This window comes from Polypterus senegalus, unplaced genomic scaffold (assembly GCF_016835505.1).
Source record: "Polypterus senegalus isolate Bchr_013 unplaced genomic scaffold, ASM1683550v1 scaffold_4295, whole genome shotgun sequence".
Lineage (NCBI taxonomy): Eukaryota > Metazoa > Chordata > Cladistia > Polypteriformes > Polypteridae > Polypterus > Polypterus senegalus.
The window spans coordinates 1-25,000 of record NW_024383042.1 but is presented as its reverse complement, the minus strand read 5'-3'; the positions used below and the strand labels follow the sequence as shown (position 1 = coordinate 25,000).

Sequence of the window (25,000 nt, the reverse complement as noted above, 5' to 3'; positions counted from 1 at the left end):
GACATGCCTGAACCACCTCAGCTGGCTCCTCTCAATGTGATGGAGCAGTGACTCTACAGTACTCTACAGACATGCTGCACAATTGCTGTGGTTCACAGCCAGTCTCGCAGTGTCAGCCAAAGAAACCTCATTTCTGCCACTTGTACTCGTGATCTCCATCTTTCAGTAATTACCCAGCAGCTCATAATCATAGACGAGGGCAAGGGTGTTAATCAACTGGTAAACCAAGAGCGTTGTCTTTCAACTCCACTCTGGCTTCAGCATCATGGATCGGTACAGCACCTGCAGAGCAACTGTCACCGCTTTAACCCACTTGTGGACCTCATGGTCATGATTAAGATCCCAAGATACAGTTAGGTCCAGCGTTAGCTTTAGTTGCCTCACATTTTTATGCAATCTTTTTGTTCAACCCACTGAATTAAAGCTGAAAGTCTGCACTTCAACTGCATCTGAGTTGTTTCATTTAAAATTCATGGTGGTAATGTACGCAACCAAAATTAGAAAAAAGTCGTCTCTGTCCAAATATTTATGGACCAAACTGTAACTGAACTCCTCCACTAAGGGCAGTTGTCCCCTCCTCGCCTGGAGAGAGCAATCCACTCCTTTCCTCTGGTTTGGAAGTGCTCATCCTCATCCCTTTTAGTGGCAGGCAAAAGCAAGAAGTAACCTAGATAGACTAGACCCTGGCAATGGTGACTTGCTTGGGGAACTTGGAATATTACCTCTCTGGCGGAAAGGATCCTGAGATGGAAAAGAACCAACTAGATATAGTTGGCATCACCTTGATGTATAGCATGGGTTCTGGAATGAAACTTCTTGATCGAGGATGTTGTCTCTTCTGCTGTGGAGTTCTGCCCCGTGTGGGGATACTCACAAGCCCCTGGCTGAGGGCTTTGCTATTGGACATTTCTATAGAAGTACTGATTTTGCATGTTTTACTCTTAACTGCACACTCTGTAGGTCTACTTATACAAAGAGCATTGCGACAGTGTCAGTATTCCAGCGTGAAGCATTCATTCGATTTACAACCCCACTTCCAAAAAAGTTGGGACGCTGTGTAAAGTGTAAATTGAAACTGAATGCAATGATTTTCAAATCTCATAAACCCAAATTTTATTCACAATAGAATACAGAAAACAGATCAAATGTTTAAACCGAGAAAATGTACCATTTTTAGAAAACAATAAGGTCATTTTAAATTTGAGGGCCATGTTTAGTACCGTGTAGCATCCCCTCTTCTTTAAACAGGAGTCTGTAAACGTCTGGGAACTGAGCGGACCCATTACTGGACTTTTGAGAGAGGAGTGATGCCCCATTCTTGTCTGATATAGGATTCTTGCTGCTCGGCAGTCCTGGGTCGTCTTTGTCGTATTTTTCGTTTCATGATGTGCCAAATGCTTTAAGTTGGTGAAAGGTCTGAGTGTAGGCAGAGCCAGTTCAGCACCTGGACTCTTCTTCCACGAAGCCATGCTGTTGGAACAGATGCAGTATGCGGCTTAGAATTGTCTCGCTGAAATATGCAAGGCCCTTCCCTGAAAAAGATGTTGTCTGGACGGGAGTAGTTGTTGCTCTAAAACCTGCATATACCTTTCCAGATGTGCAAGCTGTTAATTCCATAGGCACTAATGCACCCCCATACCATCAGAAACGCAGGTTTTTGAACTGAGCGCGGATAACAAGCTGAATGGTCCCTCTCCTGTTTAGTTCGAGGGACGCGGCATCGATGTTTACCAAAAATAATTTCAAATTTTGAATTTGTCTCACCACAGAACAGTTTCCACTTTGTGTCAGTCCATTTTAACTGAGCTTTGGTCCCATTTCTGGATCGTGTTCACACATGGCTTCTTCTTACATGATAGAGCTTTAACCTGCATATGTGGATGGCACGACGAACTGCACTCACAGACAGTGATTTCTAGAAGTGTTCCTGAGCCCAATGCAGTGATTTCCATGACACAGTCGTGACACAAACTGATTATACAGTACTTCTAAATCTACAGTTTTATCTAAATTTAACCCCACTACACCATCTTATGTTGCTGAAGTAATATCTAAATTAAATCAATCTACCTGCCACCTAGATCCTGCACCTACTTTACTGATTAAGGCTTCTACAGACAAACTTTCTGCCCCCATTTCTCACTTTATCAACTGTAGTTTCCGCACCTGTGTTGTTCCAAGTGATTTAAAAAATTGCTTTTTTTAAAAAAACCTGGCTTAGATCCCTTACAGAAAAAAGTTTTATCGCCCAATTTTTAATCTTCCATTTATGACTAAGATGTTAGAAAAGGTTGTTGCTGCTCAACTTAATGATTATTTAAACTTGCATGACTTGCTTGAGCCTTTTCAATTGAGACTCAGAGCCCTAAATAGCACTGAAACTGCTTTACTTAAGGTAGCCAATGACTTACTTATAACCACAGATTCTGTAATGGCCGCTCTTCTAGTTCTCCTTGACTTGAGCGCAGCGTTTGATAAATTAACCATAACATTTTACTGTCCCAACATTTCAGCTATTGGTATCTCTGGTGCTGCTCTTTCTTGGTTCACGTCGTACCTCAGAGATCGCCAGTATTACGTCTTCATTAGGGAACACAAATCTGCCACTACTTCACTCACACAAGGTATCCCTCAAAGGTCAGTTCTCGGTCCAATCCTCTTCCACATCTCTATGCTCCCATTAGGTGAGATTATTCGTCGGTATGGTCTGAGCTTCCACTGCTATGCCGATGACACACAACTTTATGTGTTGATGCAACTGCAACATCTTCATCTGTTGCACCGACTGATTGCATTCGGGAGATCAATCATTAAATGACAAATAATTTTTTACAACTCAATCCTAATAAAACGGAAATCTTATTAGTCAGTACCAAATCTGTCCTTTCTACCCTTTGTGGGATAAAAATTGACATTGATGGGATCCTGGTTGAACCCTCAGCATCAGTCCGTAATTTGGGTGTCATCTTTGATCAGCTCCTTACTTTTCAACCACACATTAGCTCTTTTTTCATCTCCGCAACATTTGCTCATCTGCATCCTTACCTCAGTGTGAAAGATACTGAGACACTCATTCACGCTGTCATCACCACCCGTCTGGACTATTGCAATGCTTTATTTTATGGCCTCCCGTCTAAATATATCAATAGATTACAATATGGTTAGAATTCTGCTGCTTGTTTACTTACACACACTAAAAAATCTGCTCCCATCATTCCTGTCCACTATGATCTACATTGGTTACCAGTTTCTTCAAGAATCAAATATAAAATTATTCTTCTCACCTCTAAAGCCCTTCATGGTTTAAAAGCCCCTCATTATCTGTCGGAGCTGCTGCTTCCTTACACTCCTGCCCGTGCATTACGATCATCGGACGCTAACTTACTCATTGTACCTAAATACAGGTTAATAACTATGGGTGGCAGAGCTTTCAACAACAACAACATTTATTTATATAGCTCATTTTCATACAAACAGTAGCTCAAAGTGCTTTACATAATAAAGAACAGAAAAATAAAAGACACAATAAGAAAACAAAATAAGTCAACATTAATTAACATAGAATAAGAGTAAGTTCAGAGTGATAGCCCCAGAAATTTGGACTTCTCTCCCTCTCAGCCTTCGCGAGGAAAAATCTATTATTAATTTCAAACTTCTGTTAAAAACACATCTTTTCAATGAGTATTATTCTTTTTTGTGTATGTAATTTACTGTCTTGTTAATGTGTGTATTGAATTGTAAGGTCCTTGAGTGTATGAAAAGCACTACATAAATAAAACTTATTATTATTAGTATTACAATCAGGCCTGTCATTAAAGCTACCTGAGGACCTGAAGATCATGGGCCTCCAATATTGATTTTCAGCCTTGCGCACAGAGATTTCTCCAGATATTAGGAATCTTTTATTGATATGATGCACTGTAGATGATGAGATATTCAAAGTCTTCACAATTTTACATTGAGGAACATTATTCTAAAATTGTTCCACAATTTATAGACACAGTTTTTTTGCAAGTTGGTGAACCTCTGCCCACCTTTACTTCTAAGAGACGCTGCCTCTCTTAGATGCTCTTTTTATGCCCAATCATGTTGCCATTTAGCCTGATTAGTTTCTCCAGTTGTTTCTTTTTAGTTAAACTTACTTTTCCAGCCTTTACATGCCCCTGTCGCAACTCTTTTGAGATGTGTTACTACCATCAAATTCAAAATGAGCTCATATTTTTCATGAAATAGTAAAATATCTCGCTTTCAACATTTGATATGTTTTCTATGTTCCATTGTGAATAAAATATGGATTTGTGAGATCTGCAAACCATTGCATTCTGTTTTTATTTACATGTTACACTGCGTCCCAACTTTTTTTGGAATTGGAGTTGCACAGGTTTTAGACATCTCCGAGTACAGTCTGACAAGTGTTGGAGATCGAGGTCATGCTGTGTGCCAGAATGTTGTCTGTGGACTCGATAACTCCGAGTGACGCTTGGCACAGTTACTAGCCGTGTAAAATGCTCAAAGCCAATTTTGAGTAAACTTGCTGTGGTATATGCTGTGTTTGCTATATGGTTGCGAGACATTAACGCTATCCAGTGATCTGAGATGAAGACTGGACTCCTTCTTGTGTGTCTCCCCGGAAAATACTTGGATACCGTTGGTTTGACTTTGTGTTGAATGATCCAGTTGCTCATGGAGTCCCAAATGAGGCACATTACCCGCATTGTGAGGGAGCGTCAGTTACGACACTACGGCCATGTGGCGTGTTTCCCCGAGGGTGATCCGGCTCATAGGATCCTCATTGTTGGGGACCCAAGTTTGCTGGACCAGGCCAAGGGGTCGCCCACGTAACACCTGGCTGAGGCAGATAGAGGGTCATTTCCAGATGGTGGGACCGGACTGTGTGTCTGCCTGGCGGTTGCCAACTGGGATCTCGAGGTCTTTCATCGTGTAGTGGGTGCGGCAGTGCACTGTACCAGTGCATGCTCCCCAACTTGACTTGCTTTGACTTACTGTGGTAGATTCTCCTCTACGCAGATGATTTTTCACCCTTCGTGCACATTTGTGCTCCAACGGCAGCATGTTATGTTTATTGGTCAAATATGAGTCCTTAATTGCTTTCCATTGTACAGCTAAAATCACATGTCTGTGGTAGGAAATCCACTGCCAGAACTTCTCAGACCTGAATTAACTATTTCATTTATCTATGTGTCTCCTCAGTGTGTGCCATGACTTCACCGATCCACTCCCTGTTATCATATAGGCTTCTTTAATTTCCTGTTTGGGTAGTGTATGGGGCAGCATGTCTGGCGTCCTGGAAACCAGCAGGTCACCCCAGTTCACTTTGTAGCTGTGTGCAAAACCTCTAGCCTGCCCGTGATCCTTCTTGATGAGGTCATCTGCTGGTAATACCCACGTCTGTCACTCTGGCACGTGGGCAGTGCAGCCTGCCACCTAAGGACTTTAGCCACCTCAAATGCCGGCCTGATTCCACAATAAGAACGTTTATGTGCTCGTTTAAAATATTGCACTTGCATGCCCATATTGCGTGCCGACGTTATAAGAATTTAAGCCCGTCGGACGATCTGTAAAACAGAATTATCAGCCTTCAGTCACAAAGCATTCCTGATGTCGACACCCTAGGCAGGGTGTGTCTTTAAGAAATATTTCAAGGCTGCCTGTTTCCCAGCTGCCGGACTGCGAGCCTTTACTCTTGAGTTGCTCTGGACGCTGCCTTTTTTTTTTTTTTTTTTCCTTTCAGTAAGCTTTGTCCCCACCGCAAGAGGTACCACGGTGGCATTTCAGTGTAGCTATTTAGTTGTTAGGCACTGCCAGGCTGGAAGGTCTTTTTTAAAGTGAATAAAGATTTGGTGCAGTGGTGATGTCTGCCGGAGCTACAAAAACACATTAAGGTAGTGCGTCGCTGCAGGTTTCTTAAACATACAGGGTTGCATTTTTCACTTTTCTGTTACCGTGGTGAAAAAAAAAAATACTTGGAATACTCCTGGCATGGGATTGTGCCTTCACGTCACTGCATTGCAATGCAGTTTAAGCAAAGAAGAGGAATTTAAGCCATGCGAGTGACTGCTGCTCCTCAAGGTACAGACGTGGGCGTCCTGCTTGAGAGAAGGCCACCGTTCCATTTCAGTACCTGGGCAGAGTGAGGACTCATTTATAATAATAATCACAAGCTACTTGCTCTGTCTTGCTGCCTGTTGAGAGTGTGTCACTTGGGCAGCGAGAGTTGCCTTCATAGAAGGCATGTAGCCATGTGCGGGGTTTGTCTTTACTGCAATTAAGTCCTTATCGCTTCATTTTCTTTTTTGTTGAAGTATTACATTTTTAACAAGCTTTTACAGTGGTGAAATGTCTTCTATTTTTAATGTGTTTCTTTTCTTTCTCTCTCTCCTGCCCCCCAAGGTGCTGAAAAAAAACAACACTAGCCTGCAAAAATGCCGCTTTTTGGTAAATCTCATAAAAACCCTGCTGATATAGTGAGGACACTGAAAGAAAACATGGCGATACTAGTGAAGCATGAGAAAAAGGCAGACAAGGTAAGGGAAAATGTGTTTCCTTGTAATCCACCGCTCGGTTTTTCTAACCCTCTTACCCAACTCAAGGCGGTGTGGTGCCTCTGAGGCTAGGGATCTGCACTGGCAATGGGGAAGGCTGCCAGTTCAAATCCCGTAAATGCCAAAAGGGACTGTACTCTGTTGGGCCCTTGAGCAAGGCCCTAAACCTGCAATTGCTTCATCCTGGGTATGTCGTCATTCTGCATCCATCCCTGCATGTAGGCCCTCCAACCTGCAGCAAAAAACTTGGGGGTTGGTGGAAGAATTGGCACTCCGGCCACCATAAAAACCTCACTCTATTCCACTCCATCTGAGCTAGTGTGGTGCTGAGGTGTCACCCGTTGCGTGGCCGCACTCGGGTCCTAATCAGGATTCAGAGTTGGCCTATCGTGTGGTGGGTGCGGCTGTGTGCTGTATCAGTGCCTGCTCCTAACCTCTCCTCTTACCCAACTCAGGGTCACACAGAGTGAATGGCTAGCCCAGAAGCACTGGATGCAAAGCAGTAACCAACCCTGTGGACAATATTAAATTTGATGAAGTCTTTATATTTTGTTCGTGACTGTTCTGAGACATGCAAATAATTTAAATAGGAAAAATACGCTGTTATTGAGATTAACTTTGAAACCAGAGTGCCTATAATAGAATTAGTAGTGATGGGTTTGGATCCATGGTGCACCATATCGACAGTATAAAAAGTTAACTTTCATTCATTTCTTTTCTTTATTATCTTGTTTATCTCTGCCTTTGTCGTTCTCCATGGCCTCCCCAAACTCCTCCCATTCCTATTTGGAGGTCCTTGAGAGGAGGGTCCGTCAGATAGTCGAACCTCGGATTCAGGAGGAACAGTTTGGTTTTCATCCTGGTCGTGGAATAGTAGACCAGCTCTACACCGATAGCAGGGTCCTGGAGGGTGCATGGGAGTTTGCCCAACCAGTGTACATGTGTTTTGTGGACTTGGAAAAGGCGTTCGACCGTATCCCTCTGGGAATCCTGTGGGCGGGTGCCCTGGGAGTATGGGGTACTGGACCCCCCGATAAGGGCGGTTCGGTCCCTGTACAACCAGTGTCAGAGCTTGGTCCGCATTACCGGCAGTAAGTCGAACCCGTTTCCAGTGAGAGTTGGACTCTGCTAGGGCTGCCCTTTGTCACCGATTCTGTTCATAACTTTTATGGACAGAATTTCTAGGCACAGCCAGGGCGTTGAGGGGGTCCGGTTTGGTGGACTCGGGATTGGGTCACTGCTTTTTGCAGATAATGTTGTCCTGTTTGCTTCATCAGGCCGTGATCTTCAGCTCTCTCTGAATCGGTTCGCAGCTGAGTATGAAGCGGCTGGGATGAGAATCGGCACCTCCAAATCCGAGACCATTGTTCTCAGCCAGAAAAAGGTGGAGTGCCCTCTCATGGATGGGAGCGAGATCCTGCCCCAAGTGAAGTTCAAGTATCTTGTGTTCACAAGTGAGGGAAGAATGGAGCGTGAGATCGACAAGTGGATCGGTGCGGCGTCCGCAGTGTTACGGGCTCTGCATCGATCTGTCGTGGTGAAAAAGGAGCTGAGCCGTAAGGCAAAGCTCTCAATCTACCAGTCGATCTACGTTCCTACCCTCACCTATGGTCATGAGCTATGGGTAGTGACCTGAAAGAACGTCTCTCGGCTACCCTGGGAATACCTCAGGATTCCCTTGGAAGAGCTAGTAGAAGTGGCCAGGGAGAGGGAAGTCTGGGCATCTCTGCCCAAGCTGCTGCCCCCTTGACCCGATCTCGGAGAAGCAGAAGAGGATGGATGAATGGATCGATCACTGACTTTGTCTGAAGACGGATAGCCAGGGTTTCTATAGCAGTAACAAAAAGCTTTGGTGATAGTGGACAGCCCTGTGAAGTGTGAAATCACTAGAATTTAAATTGTTTACATGAATAGAGGCTTTTGCGCTTTAGTATGGTAATTTGTTTATTATAAATGTACAAGGGTAAGTCAATAGATAGAACTTCATTTGTCCCCAGGGGGAAATTTTGACTCTTTACAGGTAGCTGTAACACACTTTTGTAATGCTGTGACATTGGTCACACTGGTAAACTTTTGACCTTGATCAGTCCATTTCTGTCGTTCTTTTCTAGGAATAAATATGGCCACTCTGGCCTTCGTTTGCACCAAAGAAGAGCTGTAATCCACTTGTTATGGACTGATGGTGTACCGTAGGCCAAAATCCGTAGAAAGCTTTCTGCACAATATCGAGATAGTGTTCTACCATGGCCAAGTGTTTACAAATTGATTGTGAAATTAAAAAGAGTTGTTAAACAAGTGTAAAGCATGACGAAAGAGCGATACAACAACATTGAGCAAGTCTGTACCATTGATTCTAACAAACCAGCAAGGATTTCTGTCCCCAGTACACCTTCAGTCATTGAAAAATGGATCAGTGCTCGATGCTCTTCGGTGCAAACAGAGTGGAACACCCATGTTTACTCTTAGAAAACAACAAAAGAAACTGACTAATCAAGGTCGAAACCTTGCCACCTTGACCACACAAACACCATTTTTCCAGATGCATGCTGGAAAATCTCTGCTGCTAACCCAAACAAAGTTTAACATAAAAGAATAGATAATCATTGACTTCTCCTTGTATTCGCTGCAAACCCGAAGTTTTTCAGTGAAGAGGTCATTTGGTGTCCCACATGTACTGATAATACATTTGCATTCTTTGATCAGTTAGAATTCAAATATTGATTTTGAGATTTCCAGCATCACACTACCTTTTTATAGAACGTTCCTTCCAGCGATTTTGATGAGAATAGGCCAGTTCTACCCTGAAAAGCTTGTCATTCGTATTCATTTCATTTCTCCAAAATAAATTGAAATTTAGTTTTGAAGGTCCCTAGAGTGTTACTACATAGTCACTTATTCAATGTGTCTTTAGTTCTGTATGAAACCTTTCTAAATTGTGTGCACAATTTACCCAAAGAAGTTCACGTCTGTGTTTCTGTCTTTTTGAAGAAATAATAAACACAGAGGGCAGCATGGTGGTGCAGCAGTAGCGCTGCTGCCTCATAGTTAGGAGACCTGGGTTCGCTTCCCGGGTTCTCTCTGCATGGAGTTGGCATGTTCTCCCCGTGTCTATGTGGGTTTTCTCCCACAGTCCAAACACATGCAGGATAGGTGCATTGGCAATCCTAAATAGTCCCTAGTGTGTGGGCTGGCGCCCTGCCTGGGGTTTGTTCCTGCCTTATGCCCTGTGCTGGCAGGGATTGGCTCCAGCAGACCCCCGTGACCCTGTGTTAGGATATAGCGGGTTGGAAAATGACTGACTGACTGATTGACTGACTAATCTTAACACATTGACTGCTGGGCCATTTATTACCAGGATGCTGAAGTACAGGTCTATACATATGTGCTAAATAATGAACTCAATCAAAATTTGTAAAAAATGTAAAGAAATGTATCAGAAAGCAACAGCAACTGTGTCAAAAATGTAAAGAAACTATTAGTTACTTTTTTTGACCAGCAATACAACTAAAGTCAGCATTTGAGTGAGAGCCCTTGAAGGATGGCACCACGCAGAGGGCCGACTTAGAGGCACAGGTGCCACAAATATGACACGTTAAACTTAAATAACAATGCAACACCTTTGACGTGGGCCTTAATCCTTATTATTCCTCCACACAGGCAGACACAGGCACCCTGCACCCAAAAAAGCCAATACTACAAATGGGAGCACATATTAAAGATATAAAAGGTGGTCCAGATCTAATTATGCAGATCCAGATCGTCTGGATGACTTTGGTTTATGCGGGGACGATTCCAGTTCGGTGCAAAGACGATTCTTCATGTCGTCAGTTTGCATACTTCTTCGGGTGATTTTCTATGTATTAAACTTAATAAGTTATAGCATAATTAAAATTGCATAATTAGATCTGGACCACCCTATAGAACTTAACAGTTGCACACAACACATTTAGAACTTGGTGACTGTTTGCACTCGGTGAGTGGCAGAAAATCCATATATAATGCTGTCCTGAGACGGTGTCCACATCATTGCCAGAGCCTACTGGTTCCACATCACGCACTATCCGTCATGTAACTGTTTTGATGCCTGTCATCATCAGAATATAAATCTTGCAACAAACCTAGTTACAAAGCATCAGCAGCTTTATACCTTTTTCACGACAACATAGCTATGGACTGTGTATTTATAGCGGTATTTTCAGCAAGTTTTAGCATCGAAAAAAATTCTTTGGCTATCCACCAGATGGCAGCACTATAGTAGACAACTGAGACGTGGCAGCAAAGTCCACCAGCAAGCTGGCAGTGTCTACAGTGGCTGCATATTGAGATATGATTTAACTCGTACCTCACATTCAGTGGGTTAAATCATCCTACTTCCATTCACAATTTCAAACACTTCAATCGTGTCCCCTCTTATTCTTCATTTTCCTTAAACTGAAAAGGTTCATCTCCTTCAATCGTTCCTCGTAACTCGTACCTTGCAGTCTTCTAATCAGCCAACTCCTCCTTCTCTGAACTTTCACTAGCTCCGCCATGTTCGTTTTTCTATTGCAGAGACCAAAACTGCACACAATTCTCCAGATCAGGCCTAACAAGTATGTTATGTAGCTTAAGCTCTCCTGAGTTCTACTGCAGTAACCTCTTACTAGCTTTCTCCGTTACTTATGCCTACTGTCTGGATGCAGGTATTGTCAAGTGCACTGTGACTCTCGGGTCCCTCTCATAAGGGATACTTTCCAAGTTTTAAACCTCTCTCATTGTGTATTCAGATATGACCTTTTTGCTTCCTATGTGTAGTAGTTTACATTTAGTTATATTAAATTTCATTCTTTCTGTGTCCATCTGTAGTCGTTTTGCTGATTCTTGTAATCAGTTTTGATGTTTCACTTTGACATTAAGTGTTAATCAGCAAATTTCACCAAAGCGTTATATGCAGCGAATTGGCTACATTTGCGTTCACCGTTGTTTGTGAACTATTTACTGATGATCCAGATGTTTTTTTTCCCCCGCACCTAATAATGCTTTGTGAGGCCAGTGTGACATTCCCCCGGAGTTATAACAGCCAACAATGGATGGGACTGCCCCCCTGGGTATATTATTTTTTATAATTTGCAACACAGACTCTGTGGAGCTTAGTTAGTGGTAGAACAGATAAGTAAATAATGCAGGTTCTCAAAATTTTACGAGTAATCTCTACTTATCACCAAATGGCAAGTTGATCTTTTGAGTTTCTTTTCAGTGTAAAGAGGAGGTGCGTGCTTTATGTATGCCTAATTAGCCAAGTGGAGATAAAAAAAACCAAACAAACCTTGAAGGAGCCTGACGCCCCGTCTAATCATAAAATAAAAAAAAATACAGGAGAATCTGAGACACTATTAAATGATAATAATAAAGAAAGATGTATTACTCTTTACAAGATATTTTTGTTGTTTTGATAGTAGAGAAAGTGCAAAGCATCAGCACAAGCAGTTTGGAGAGCCTTCGGCGTGACTTCAAAAAAAGAACGAGCCAGCAGCTTCAATCATGACACTCCCTATGTATTTTTTCTGACTTTTAACAATGATTTCAGTATTTCTCCTTTGTTTTGATGAAATGATTGTGCATCTCCTAGTGTGTTCTTTCTTTCTTTGATATCATGGAGGCACAGTGGTGCAGTGGTTGGCACTGCTGCTCCACAGCTCAGGTCGCCTTTTTTGCTAGAATGATAAGTCCAGTATAGTTGACAGACATTTCCTTAACCTCAAGGACACTTTAACGATATTTGCACCATTATAATCCAGTCAAATCTAGTTCAGTTAGTCCTTTCCCATTGACTTCAATGCATTTCACTGAGTTTAGCGATATTTGTGAACATTTCCATGATTTCTCCAAACCCAAGGCGGAGAAAACACTGTGGATTTCGCTCTTCACTATTGACTTTAAAGAGTCTTTACCTTCTGATCAGTGTCAAGCAAGCCAAATTAACTCTATTGTGATTCAACACTGTTTAATAAGAAAATATGAAAACGTCTATTGTGGTGAGTACTTTGTAAAGGCACTGTAAGTCAATTATCTCCTATGCTACGTTGTTTGTGGGTCGACTTATTGTGCTTATCTGAAAGAATTCTCCACCCACACTTTATAAGGGGAAAGCAGTGTCTTATATTATTTTAAAGTAGTAAAAATCAAATCTTCCTTACAAGGAACAACCTAAACATTTTTTTTCAATATTTGTCAAAATTAAATTTTTACTGTTTGAAATACCTTCACCGGTCAACAGTACCCTGACGTCCTTTAGGGTCACGGTGCAATCCTTCTCTGAAGAGAGGACCATGGCTTTGAATTTGGAGTTGCTAATTCCTATCCCGACCGCATCACACACAACTGCCAATCCTCTCTGTGCACACTAGAGCTTACAGCATTGCTACAAATAATTGGCAAAGCAATTTGTAAAATTGTGAAGGTTTCACAGTTCTTTGTGAATTTATTACAAATACGTTCATGTGCAGAAATCATCTTGGAAATGCGAATAATGCTTACGTGACTTTGCATGATAGATCCATCATTATTCATAGAGTCGTAGAATCATCATTTTCATAAGGTCAATGTACAGAGTATAGTGAAATTCTTAAAGCCTGTGTCATATTAGACGACTTTTTCAGAGATTTTTAGTCTTTGCCTTTATTTCTAGCCAGTAGGAGGCACTTGGCAGCCTCCCGTGAAGCTGATCGCCTAATGTGACATCTATACTAATAAAAGGTAAAGCCCTTACTGACTGACTGACTCACTCACTCACTCATCACTCATAACTCACTCATCACTCATAACTCACTCACTCACTCACTGACTCACTCACTCACTCATCACTAATTCTCCAACTTCCCGTGTAGGTGGAAGGCTGAAATTTGGCAGGTTCATTCCTTACAGCTTACTTACAAAAGTTAGGCAGGTTTCATTTCGAAATTCTATACGTAACGGTCATAACTGGAACCTACTTTCGTCCATATATACGGCTATAGCCTGCAGCTCGGTTGCCGTGTGAGGCGGATTAAGGACATGTCCTGCTGTGACAGACTCAGAGAATTAAACCTGTTTAGTCTGAGTAGAGGAGACAACATGGGGACCTCATCCAGGTCTTCAAAATCCCCAAAGGCTTTAACAAAGTAGATCCAGCTGAATTCTTTCAACTTGTGGATGAATGACATATTTGAGGACACCAGTGGAATTTAAGAAGCAGTGCATTTAAGAATAAAGCCAGGAAGCATTTCTTTACACAAAGAGTTTTGGGAATCTGGAACAAACTACCAAGACGTGGAGTTGAAGCAGAAACCTTGACATCCTTGAAGAAGCATTTGAATGAGATATAGGGAGAGTTTAGCTAATAGATACACAAATGAGTTTAATGGACTAAATGATCTGCTGTCGTTTCTCAAGTTTGTTATATTCTTCTCAGGCTACTGGATGATGGACTGAATGGTCTTCTCCAGTTTGTCAAATTTCTTATGTTCTAATGTTCACAGGCGAGGATATCAGTTTCGTTGTTTACATCTTATTTAAGCTTTACATTTATCTACAAATGGTTAAGAAAGAATAACAGACAAGCAAGCAAAAAAAATGTAAAAAATATGTATGAATTAAAAAGGCTAAAGAAGCATTGAAACCCATGACAACCATAATCACCTCCTAGAAACCCAGAGAGATGTAAAATGCTACTGTGAGTGCATTGTGAGACTGCAGACATAAACTGAGGCCAGTCATTCAATTCCAAGATCCATTAAGAGGCCATTTAATTACATGAGAAACTCGAGTGAACTCACATGAAGTGTATTAAAAAGACGAGAGATGGAGTGAGTGAAGTGACCTCAGCGAAGCAAAGGCCAGCAACAATGAGCATCTGTCTGACGTTCAGCAAGATGAAGGAGACTCTGTGTGTGTGTGTGTGTGTGTGTGTGTGTGTGTGTGTGTGTGTGTGTGTGGCCAGGAGAGTAGTCAGCTGCTCTTAATGGACTTTTCATTATTTGAAGCTAGGGCCTCTCGTGGCTATGGCTGAGGTCACCCTAACCCACTCTCACCTCAGAGTACTGCACCCTCCACCGATCCTTCTGCCGATACCAGCATAACAGAGACATCCACACCCACAATTACAGCCCAGTTGAGCAGAGAGCTGAGGAGACTTCGTGCCAGCAAAGCAGTGGGTCCAGATGGTGTATCGCCACAACTGCTGAAGGCCTGTGTGTTGGAGCTGGGGAGTCCTCTACAGCGCATCTTCAACCTGAGCCTGGAACAGGGGAGATTCCCGAGGCTTTGAAAAACATCTTGCATCACCCCTTTCCCAAAGGTATCATGTCCTGGTGAGCTGAATTACTTCCGGCCTGTCACTCTGACGTCACATTTGATGAAGACCATAGAGCAGCTGCTGCTTCACCACCTAAGGCCACAGGTCCATCATGCCCTCGATCCTCTGCAGTTTGCATACCAGGAGAAGGTGGGAGCGGAGGATGCCATCATCTATATGCTACACCGATCCCTCTCCCACCTGAACAGAGGCAGTGGTGCTGTAAGAATTATGTTTCTGGACTTCTCTAGCACCTTCAACACCATCCAGCCTCTGCACCTTAGGGACAAGCTGACAGAGATGGGAGTAGACTCACACCTGGTGGCATGGATCGTGGACTGTCTTACAGACAGACCTCAGTATGTGCGTCTCGGGAACTGCAGGTCTGGTGGTCCAGCAACACAGGAGCGCCGCAGAGGACTGTACTTTCTCTGGTCCTGTTCAGCCAACTTCAAATACAACTCGGAGTCCTGCCACGTGCTGAAGTTCGCTGATGACACTGCTGTCATGGGCTGCATCAGGAGTAGGAAGGAGGAGGAGTATAGGAACCTAATCAAGGACTTTGTTAAGTGGTGCGACTCAAACCACTTACCCCTGAACACCAGCAAAACCAAGGAGCTGGTGGTGGATTTTAGGTGGCCCAGGCCCTTCACGGACCCCGTGATCATCAGACTGACTGTGTGCAGAGGGTGCAGACCTATAAATACCTGGGAGTGCAGCTGGATGATGAATTGGACTGGATTGCCAATACTGATGCTCTGTGTAGGAAAGGACAGAGCCGACCATACTTTCTTAGAAGACTGGCGTCCTTCAACATCTTCAATAAGATACTGTAGATGTTCTATTAGACGGGTGTGGCGAGCGCCCTCTTCTACGCGGTGGTGTGCTGGGGAGGCAGCATAAAGAAGAGGGATGCCTCACGGCTGGACAAACTGGTGAGGAAGGCAGGCTCTATTGTAGGCACGGAGCTGGGCAGTTTGACATCCGTGGCAGAGCGGCGGGCGCTGAGCAGACTCCTGTCAATCATGGAGAATCCACTGAACAGGATCATCTCCAGACAGAGGAGCAGCTTCAGCGACAGACTGCTGTCACCGTCCTGCTCCACTGACAGACTGAGGAGACCCCACACTATGCGACTGTTTAATTCCACCCAGGGGGGTAAACACTAACATTATACAAAGTCATTGTCTGTTTTACCTGCATTGTTATCACTCTTTAATAATTTAATATTTTTTTCATCAGTATGCTGCGGCTGGAGTATGTGATAAAGTAATAGAGAGATAAAGTATCCTATCTATCTATCTATCTATCTATCTATCTATCTATCTATCTATCTATCTATCTATCTATCTATCTATCTATCTATCTATCTATCTATCTATCTATCTATCTATCTATCTATCTATCTATCTATCTATCTATCTATCTATCTATCTATCAAAACCCAACAATCCTATTCTGGTCCCTAGCTGTAGTTTTTAAATTTCATTATTCATTATGTTTACATTGTAAGCTACAACTGCACGTTTTCCTTCATTTGCACTTTTCAATCCAGCAGCCATACTATATGCACTTCAGAAGAGGTAGTCCACCTGAAGCTTAGCCCGGCCAGTTCTCAGATGGGAGACCGTTTAGGAAAGGGTCGGGTTGCTGCTGGAAGAGGTGTTGGAGAAGCCAGCAGGGGGCGCTTACCCTGTGGTCTGAATCAGGATCTCAATACCTCAGTGCAGTGACACTGTGTTGTAAATATGGCTCTGTCCTTTGAATGAGACGTAAAATCGAGGTCCTGGCACTCTGTGCTCATAAAAGATCTTTTGGCATCCTTCGTAAAGAACAGTGTGTATCTCGATGGTTAGACTAAAATTGCTCGCCCTGGCCCAGTCATTCTGGCTTCCTAATCAGTCTCTGTCTCTAATTGGCTAACTGTCTCTCACCACTTCACTGCTTCACAGCTCATGTGTGGCGAGTGTATTGACACAAAAATGGCTGCTGTCACATCATCCAGGTAGATGCTACACATTAATGATGGTTGAAGTGGCTCCACATTCAATTAAAGCAATTTGAGTAGCAAGAAAAGCACTATATAAATATACTTATGATGATGATTATTATTCACTGCTGCCCTGCCTCAACGTTTGTTTTACAGTATTTTTAATAGTATTTTATTTTTATGCCCCAAGCCATCTACTATATATATATATATATATATATATATATATATATATATATATATATATATATATATACAGGTATATATATATTATCTGAAGTGTTTAAAATATCATTAAACATAGTGCTAAAATGTGATGCCAAATGTAAAAGTAATCACAATGATTTTGGACGTCCTGAAAGCTTCTTGCCCCTGAGAGTTTGCCATGCCTTCGTCCACTGATAAATATGTCATGCCGCTCCAACACCCATTTACTGTACATGAGCCAGACCCCGTTGGCAGCATATGATTGTTCCAGAGCCACCCCAAGTTTTCTCCTTTAAAAGATAAGTTCAGTATTTTTCAAGTCTTTTTTTCACAAACATGGTATTTGCCACGTGAAATTGTGTTGTAAAGTAAAGGGTTTTCTATACGTTTAAAAAATATCTTGCCTGCACTACTGCTTTACAATGGAGGCTATGGGATGCAGAGGAAAAGCTTTAAGTTTTACCAAATTAGTCCATTTTTTAAGTTATGGCTGTTATTGCACACATATTGTAAAATAGTTTATACGTGTCATTTAATGAGATTTAATCCTAGATATTTAGTGATCGATCAACACAGTCTTACGCAACAGGCTTTCACCTCCCCAGGCCTTGGTTTCCTCTCAAAAGACCAAATCGCAGTAATCTTTTCGTGTCACGTGAATGGTTTTGATTTACTTCCTTATTTATGTGAGAACTCACACAAGCAAATGGAAAACATATTCTTACCACGAAAAAAATAGTATCAGGAATATGCAATAAAATGATTATTTCCAGAAACCACTTTTGTTGTCAGAAACACAGCAGGCATGTTTTCATTTTTCAAAACGTGTGGCACTTCATCAGTAAGTTTTTTTTAAGCTTTTCTTTTCCAGTGGTGTTCTGTACCCCATTGTCTCCATTGTAAAGTGCCAGAGAGGGTTAATGATGTTTTTTCAGTTTATAGAAAATGTTTTAACTTTAGAACTCAAATTGATATGGCAGATGCATATATACCATGTTTGTGAAGAAATAACTTCAAATGGAAGAATACCAAACTTATCCTTTAAGGTACAGAATCATCCTACACGTTGGTTCCAGAAAATCATCTTCTTGTGGCAAAATAACTTTTACGTGAAAAGTGCCAACTTTGTGCGCATTACTGTATGTGCATATCCACGTTTTTTTTTTTTCTGCATCGATTTGCATTTTTAGCGAAAGCCAGTGCATGTGCTAAGCATGTGTGTATGATTTTTTTTTGTTCACATTTAACTCGCAAATGAAGAAAAAAACTTGACTGGAGTCATTTCATGCCACATGCAGACATCTTGTTGGCCCGTTTCATGAGGGTTTCAGTGTTTAATATGGTGCCGGCTTTGCAGATTACATTGGTGTTGAAGATTGGTCAGGCGAGCCCTGCACTCTCATTTACTGTGATTGGCATGTGTATGTGGTCAGCCTCGTCTGCAAAGAAACAGTGGCCAGGCAAGGGCAGTGACCCTCACCAGAAGACAGTCCCTGGTGCAAACCCAGTTTTAAATGGGGTAAGCAGTGCAGACAGGCATCTTGGGTTCCCCCGAGCTGACAAGAGTTTTGTTGGGTGGCTTTAGGGTAGCAGGAAGGGTCATTGGTGCCAAACTGACACCCATGGAGGATTTGAATTCCAAATGGGGGTGCACCACAAAGCTAAGGTGATGCAGAGAGGCTTTCAGATAGTGAGAGGGCCACCCTGGTGGCTTGCTTGTATCCAGTCATATGAAAAAGTTTAGTAACCCCTCTTAATTCTTTGGATTTTTGTTTCTCATTGGCTGAGCTTTAAAAGTAGCAACTTCCTTTTAATATATGACATGCCTAATGGAAACGGTAGTATTTCAGCAGTGACATTAAGTTTATTGGATTAACAGAAAATATGCAATATGCATCATAACAAAATTGGACAGGTGCATAAATGTGGGCACCCCAACAGAGATATGACATCAATACTTAGTTAAGCCTCATTTTGGCAATATAACAGCCTCTAGACGCCTCCTATAGCCTTTGATGAGTGTCTGGATTCTGGATGGAGGTATTTTTGACCATTCTTCCATACAAAATCTCTCCAGTTCAGTTCATTTTGATGGCTGCCGAGCCTGGACAGCCTGCTTCAAATCATCTCATAGATGTCCGATGATATTCAAGTCAGGGGACTGTGACGGCCATTCCAGAACATTGTACTTCTCCCTCTGCATGAATGCCTTTGTAGATTTCGAACTGTGTCTTGGGTCCTTGTCTTGTTGGAATATCCAACCCCTGCGTAACTTCACCTTTGTGACTGATGCTTAAACATTATCCTGAAGAATGTTGATATTGGGTTGAATTCATCGACCCTCGACTTTAACAAGGGCCCCTGTCCCTGAACTAGCCACACAGCCCCACAGCATGATGGAACCTTCACCAAATTTGACAGTAAGCAGCAGGTGTTTTTCTTGGAATGCAGTGTTCTTTTTCCACAATGCAAAGCACTTTTTGTTATGACCAAATTACTCCATTTTTGTCTCATCAGTCCAAAGCACTTTGTTCCACAATGAATCTGACTTGTCTAAATGAACATTGACATACAACAAGTGACTCTGTTTGTGGCGCGAGTGCAGAAAGGGCTTCTTTCTCATCACCCTGCCATATAGTTGTTCTTTGTGCAAATTGTGCTGAATTGTAGAACGATGTACAGATACACCATCTGCAGCGAGATGTTCTTGCAGGTCTTTGGAGGTGATCTGTGGTTGTTTGTAGCCATTCTCACAATCCTGCGCATATGCCGCTCCTGTATTTTACTTGGCCTGCCAGACCTGTTGGTTTAACAGCAACTGTGCCTGTGGGCTTCCATTTCCCAATTCCATTCCTTACAGTTGAAACTGACAGTTTACACCTCTGAGATAGCTTTTTGTAGCCTTCTGCTAAACCAGGAGACTGAACAATCTTTGTTTTCAGATCTTTGGAGAGTTGCTTTGAGGATCTCATGCTGTCTGTCACTCTTCAGAGGAGAGTCAAAGGGAAGCACAACTTGCGATTGACCACCTTAAATACCTTTTACCACTCATGATTGGACACACCTGTCTATGAAGTTCAAGGCTTAACAAGCTAATCCAACCAATTTGGTGTTTCATGTAATCAGCATTGAGCAGTGACAGGCATTCAAATCAGCAAAAGTACAAGGGGACCCACATTTGTGCACAGCCAGTTTTTCACACTTGATTTAATTTCATACGACTAAATACTGCTTCACTAAAAATCTTTGTTCGGAAAACACCCCAGTACTCCGATGTTCCTAGGAAATGAAAGACATACCACTGTTATCTTTTTTTGGTGAAAGGAGAGAAAATTATTATGCAGGCTGAGAGGGGTCCCCAAAATTTTTCATATGGGGTATAAGGGCCGTCATGGACTCTATGAGCTTATAATTTTCACGTAAATGGTACCACAAACCTGGACCAGAGTTGTTTAGCAAGGCTTTGATAAAGCAAGAGGAGATACTCTGGTGTGTTTCAGGTTTATGTGGGGTTAGCAATAAAACCTGAGACATTTGTAGGATTTAAGTTCTAATAGGGGGCCACCACAAGGCTAAATGAACATTTCCTTTATTTTCTTAATGGCACTTTAGGACAGTAATACTGCTGGAATCTCAAAAGAGATGTGTGGGGATGTAAGAGACGTACAATTCATAGTTAACACTCAACTTTATCCACAGGCCTCAGAAGAAGTGTCCAAATGCTTGGTGGCCATGAAGGAAATCCTGTATGGCACCAACGAGAAGGAGCCACAGACAGAAACAGTCGCTCAGCTAGCACAAGAATTGTACAACAGTGGGCTCCTCATTACTCTGGTCGATGATCTCCAGGTGATTGACTTTGAGGTAAGCAAGACTCCGTTGTGCTGCTCATTGGCTTTTTTTTTGTTTTCATTTTTACTAGTGATATGCACTTATTTGTGTAATGTGTGTGCCTGGACCCCACATACATTGAGCCTTCATGGCAAATTTTGAATAGGTGCCACTTTGTACATGCCTAATATGCTGTAAATGTGAAAATCAGGGGCTTGGCAGTGGATGTGATTTAGTAAACTTAAGGACATTGGGACACTGTTTTGAAAAATGTGGGGGACAAGTTCTTCACAAAAGATAAGACCCTGGTAATGTGAAGTAAAATTCGCATGGTTGCACAATATTAGACCATGTAAATACATATGAAGAAAAAAAAATTTAATATTTTTGTGTCTGAAGGCATATTAATGCTCAAGAGCACCCTGCCAGCAGCCTCCACAGAACGCATCTCCAGTCTTTCTCCTTTGAACCTTCCATGTTGTCAGACAGTCAGTTCATTATATTGACAGATGCAGTCAATTTTGTTTTACAGCTCTTCTTCTTGGTCAGTGTCATTTGAACTACAAAGGAGGAGACAGAGAGACATGCTGCTCTTCTCACCCTTTTTCACCACCCCATTGTGTTGTTCCTTTTATTTTGATCTCCGTAAGAGCTTTAGAAACGTCACACATCGGACACCAGGGAAATGTATCTGCTCTCCTGATATGGCACAGAGTTGGATTTGCAATGCAAGAGATTAAACAGCTTTTTCTTTTGTGTAAAGATAGCATACAAAACAGAGCATAGACATGTTTATCTAAGATGGAGTTTGGTAAATATCAGTTGCCAGGAGTGCCCAGCCTGAGCTGAGCTGCAAAGTGACAAAATGCTGAAGGTGACATGCAGTGCTCTGCAGTTAAGTGCATTAGGGCATCTCTGTCATGTCCAGAGTGGCACATTCTGTGTAAAGAATGAAGTCTGTAAAAATTTTCTTATAACATTTTCAGTCTCATTTAATGAAAGTATCTTCTGTACATCAGCTGAAATGGCTAGAGATGTGTGAACTCACCATTTGAAATCACGTATGGTCTGATCTTCTTTTATCTGATACTAGCCATGCTACCTGGGTGAAAAAAATACATTTTCAAATTATTGATTTCTATTGACCTACGTGTACCTCAGGCACCTTTTCTCAGTACCCTTATGTGTCTGAACACACTTAAAGTCAGCTTCTCAGATTGTCGATTCGATGCGTCTTCTGTCTGCTTTTATATTTCTCATCTTTAAAGGTGACTCTCAGTGTGCCTCCTATGTCTTTACTCCTCCTTGTGGGCTTCACACTCACACTTCCTGTTTCGATCATATCACCAAAACCAAACTGACCAATCGGATTCCTCGATGGACCCAGAGACACACACACACACACAGACCTTACAGTTTTATTATGTAGTAGATAGCACTCATGTAATTTAATTACAGTTTTCAGAATAATGTGTATTTTCTAAGTATGCTCACACATACAAGGAATTGGACTCGGGTTGTTGGTAGCAGTCATAGACGTGTACATACAATAATTTCCAAGATTAAGAAATAAACTCACCAAGAGTTTCATCCAGTAAATGTAATTACAAAGGCTTCACATACACATTCATAGGGACAATGCATATTTGCAGAAGTGAATCCATAAACCTTGTAAAACCAGCGGTTGCTATAAATACATTAACGAGAACCAATGCTAACAAGATGTGGTTGGTTGACTGTTCATGACAGTGATGGCATGTCTGGATTCTGTCTGTTTTGATGTGATCTGTGGTTTCTGCCAGAGGGAGTACAAATATGTCGAGGGAGAGTGGGCTCAGAAGTGGTTTTACCTGCCCACTTTTTAACTCTGGAGCCACGCAGGTCAAAACCAGTGATCCTCTCTTCCTTCCCAACTGTGCTTTGTATTCTTTTTTGGTCTATTTGGTGACCAGTCCAAACCCAACTGTGATAAATGTGATAAGAACAGAATCATTGGTCCCCATGTACAACTGGGTCAGGAGCCCCTGAGGCTGGTTGAACTTGCTCAGTTTATCTTTTCAGGAAATGTATCCTTTGTTGGGTCTTTTTTATGATTGAACCATTGTTGGTCTCCCACTTCTCAAGGATTGCATGGTCTTACAGTGCTGTTAAGTATACGCTAAGGGGAGGTGGTGATTAGCCTCCTGTCATCTCCACATTTTTGAGGGTATTCTACTCCAGTTTGTTGTGCACTAGAGGACTAGCTGATTAAACACTTGTCACTATGCAAACTCATCGCCATCTTGAATGAGGCCTTCAGATTTCAAGAGTTTGACAGAGTGGTCTCCAAGGATTCCGTCATCTCTGTACAGAGAGAAAAACAGCAGGGAGAGAACTCATCCCTGGGGTGAGCCAGTGCTGACTGAATGGATTCTAGATGTTCCTCCAGCCTTACCTTCTGTTTCCCAGTTGTGCAGGCCAGTATGGTGAGCTGGACAAGTTTAGAGTGGAGGATATCCAGGATGAATGCTGAGCTGATGTCATCAAATAGGATTTTAACATTTATATGATATCTGATTAGATGAGGACGTCCTATTAGAGAATTGCAACCCACCATCTCTGCTTTGCAATGAATCCACAGCGAACCCAGCACTTAATTTGTGTGGAGATAGGTCAGCAATGTGAAGACTCAGAATGCTAAAAGAGAATTTTGGGTCTTCATTGCCAGTTACTTGTTTGATTCAGAGGATTCAGTAGAAAACATTGTGATACCCTGTTGTTAGGTACAGTGGTACCTCTGGTCACGACCGTAATTCGTTCCAAAACTCTGGATGGGCCACAACCCGAACCTAATTTCCCCGTAAGATTGTATATAAATATAATTAATCCATTCCAGACCATATGAACTGTATGTAAATATATACCTGTATATATTTTTAAGCACAAACATAGTTAAATATACCATAGAATGCACAGTGTAATAGTAAACTAAATGTAAAAACATTGAATAACACTGAGAAAACCTTGAACAGAGCAAACTAACATTGTAAGAGTTTGCAACAGATCCTTACGAACCATTCGCTGTAAACACACCTTTTATGAGTTTTAAGCACAGGGAAAAAAAATGAAATGCCGCTTCTATTGCGAAACTTTTCAAACCATCCTCTACTGGCTTTAAATTCCTCACCTTCGGCACTTGAAGAATGATTTTTATTTCAGCAAATCGCCATGAATCTTCCTGGCTTTCGCACATACAATCGCCTCACTTACGCTATCCCCTGCAAGATGCTTCTCGTTCAGCCACACTAGCAGCAGTTTTTTCACCTCTTCCAGCACTTGAGTCCTATGCTTGGTTAACAGTGTAACTCCTTTTGCAAAATCAGCTGCTTTGTTAGGCCCTTTATACGCAAACAAAAGAGATTGGGAAATCATTGGCGCATACGAACCAGCAGGGAAACTGGTCACCAGTGTTTTTTTTTTCTGCCTCCAGAGCGTGTGGTCATGAACAGATGCAAAGTTTTGGCAAACGTTTTGATCGTAACCCGATTTGTACGTGTTTGAAAACGTTCGTGACCAGAGGTTCTACTCTACATGGTAAGAGAAATGTGCACACTTAAAAAAGAGATGAGAAGAATGACCATTAAATAAATATACCCAGAAGGCAAACGGTGGGGTTCAGAATCCAGGAGTTCAAATCAAACCTTGTTAACTTCCTAAACAAAAACAAAGTAATCAGTAATCTAAAAAGAAGGTGGCGCAAAGGTTAAAACTGAGCTAGACACAATGACCCTAAATGTTTCATCTTTTGTGAATGGTAATCATTTTAGTAAATTTCTAAAGGCTTGGATGCAAAGCTTAATTGTTCTGCAACAGCACCATGGACATCATGCATCGTGGTGCTGGGGTCAATAACACTGTGGCGATCATAAATAACATGACCATGAAATTCCACCATGAAATGGCAGCAATTGCTATGAAAAAACAGCCCAAAATGCCAGCATGATGACATCACTGACATAATGATAAAAATAAATAACAACTTGAGGGAGGCCAAAACAGAGGTGGATGGGTAAAGCAGAAGAAGATCTGTAGGAAAAGGGCTTGACTGGCGAGGAGGTG

At 42.0% G+C, this 25,000-nt stretch overlaps 1 protein-coding gene across 1 annotated transcript; it reads left to right on the top strand.

The window, feature by feature from the left end:
• Positions 1 to 6,411: 6,411 nt before the first annotated feature.
• LOC120521294 (calcium-binding protein 39-like) lies at positions 6,412 to 20,949 on the top strand (the record flags this gene model as incomplete). The annotated part of the gene is made up of 2 exons (XM_039743009.1): positions 6,412 to 6,545; positions 20,771 to 20,949. Coding segments are annotated over exons 1-2 (281 nt in total), but the record flags the coding sequence as incomplete, so codon positions are not given.
• Between the last annotated feature and the right edge of the window lie 4,051 nt (positions 20,950 to 25,000).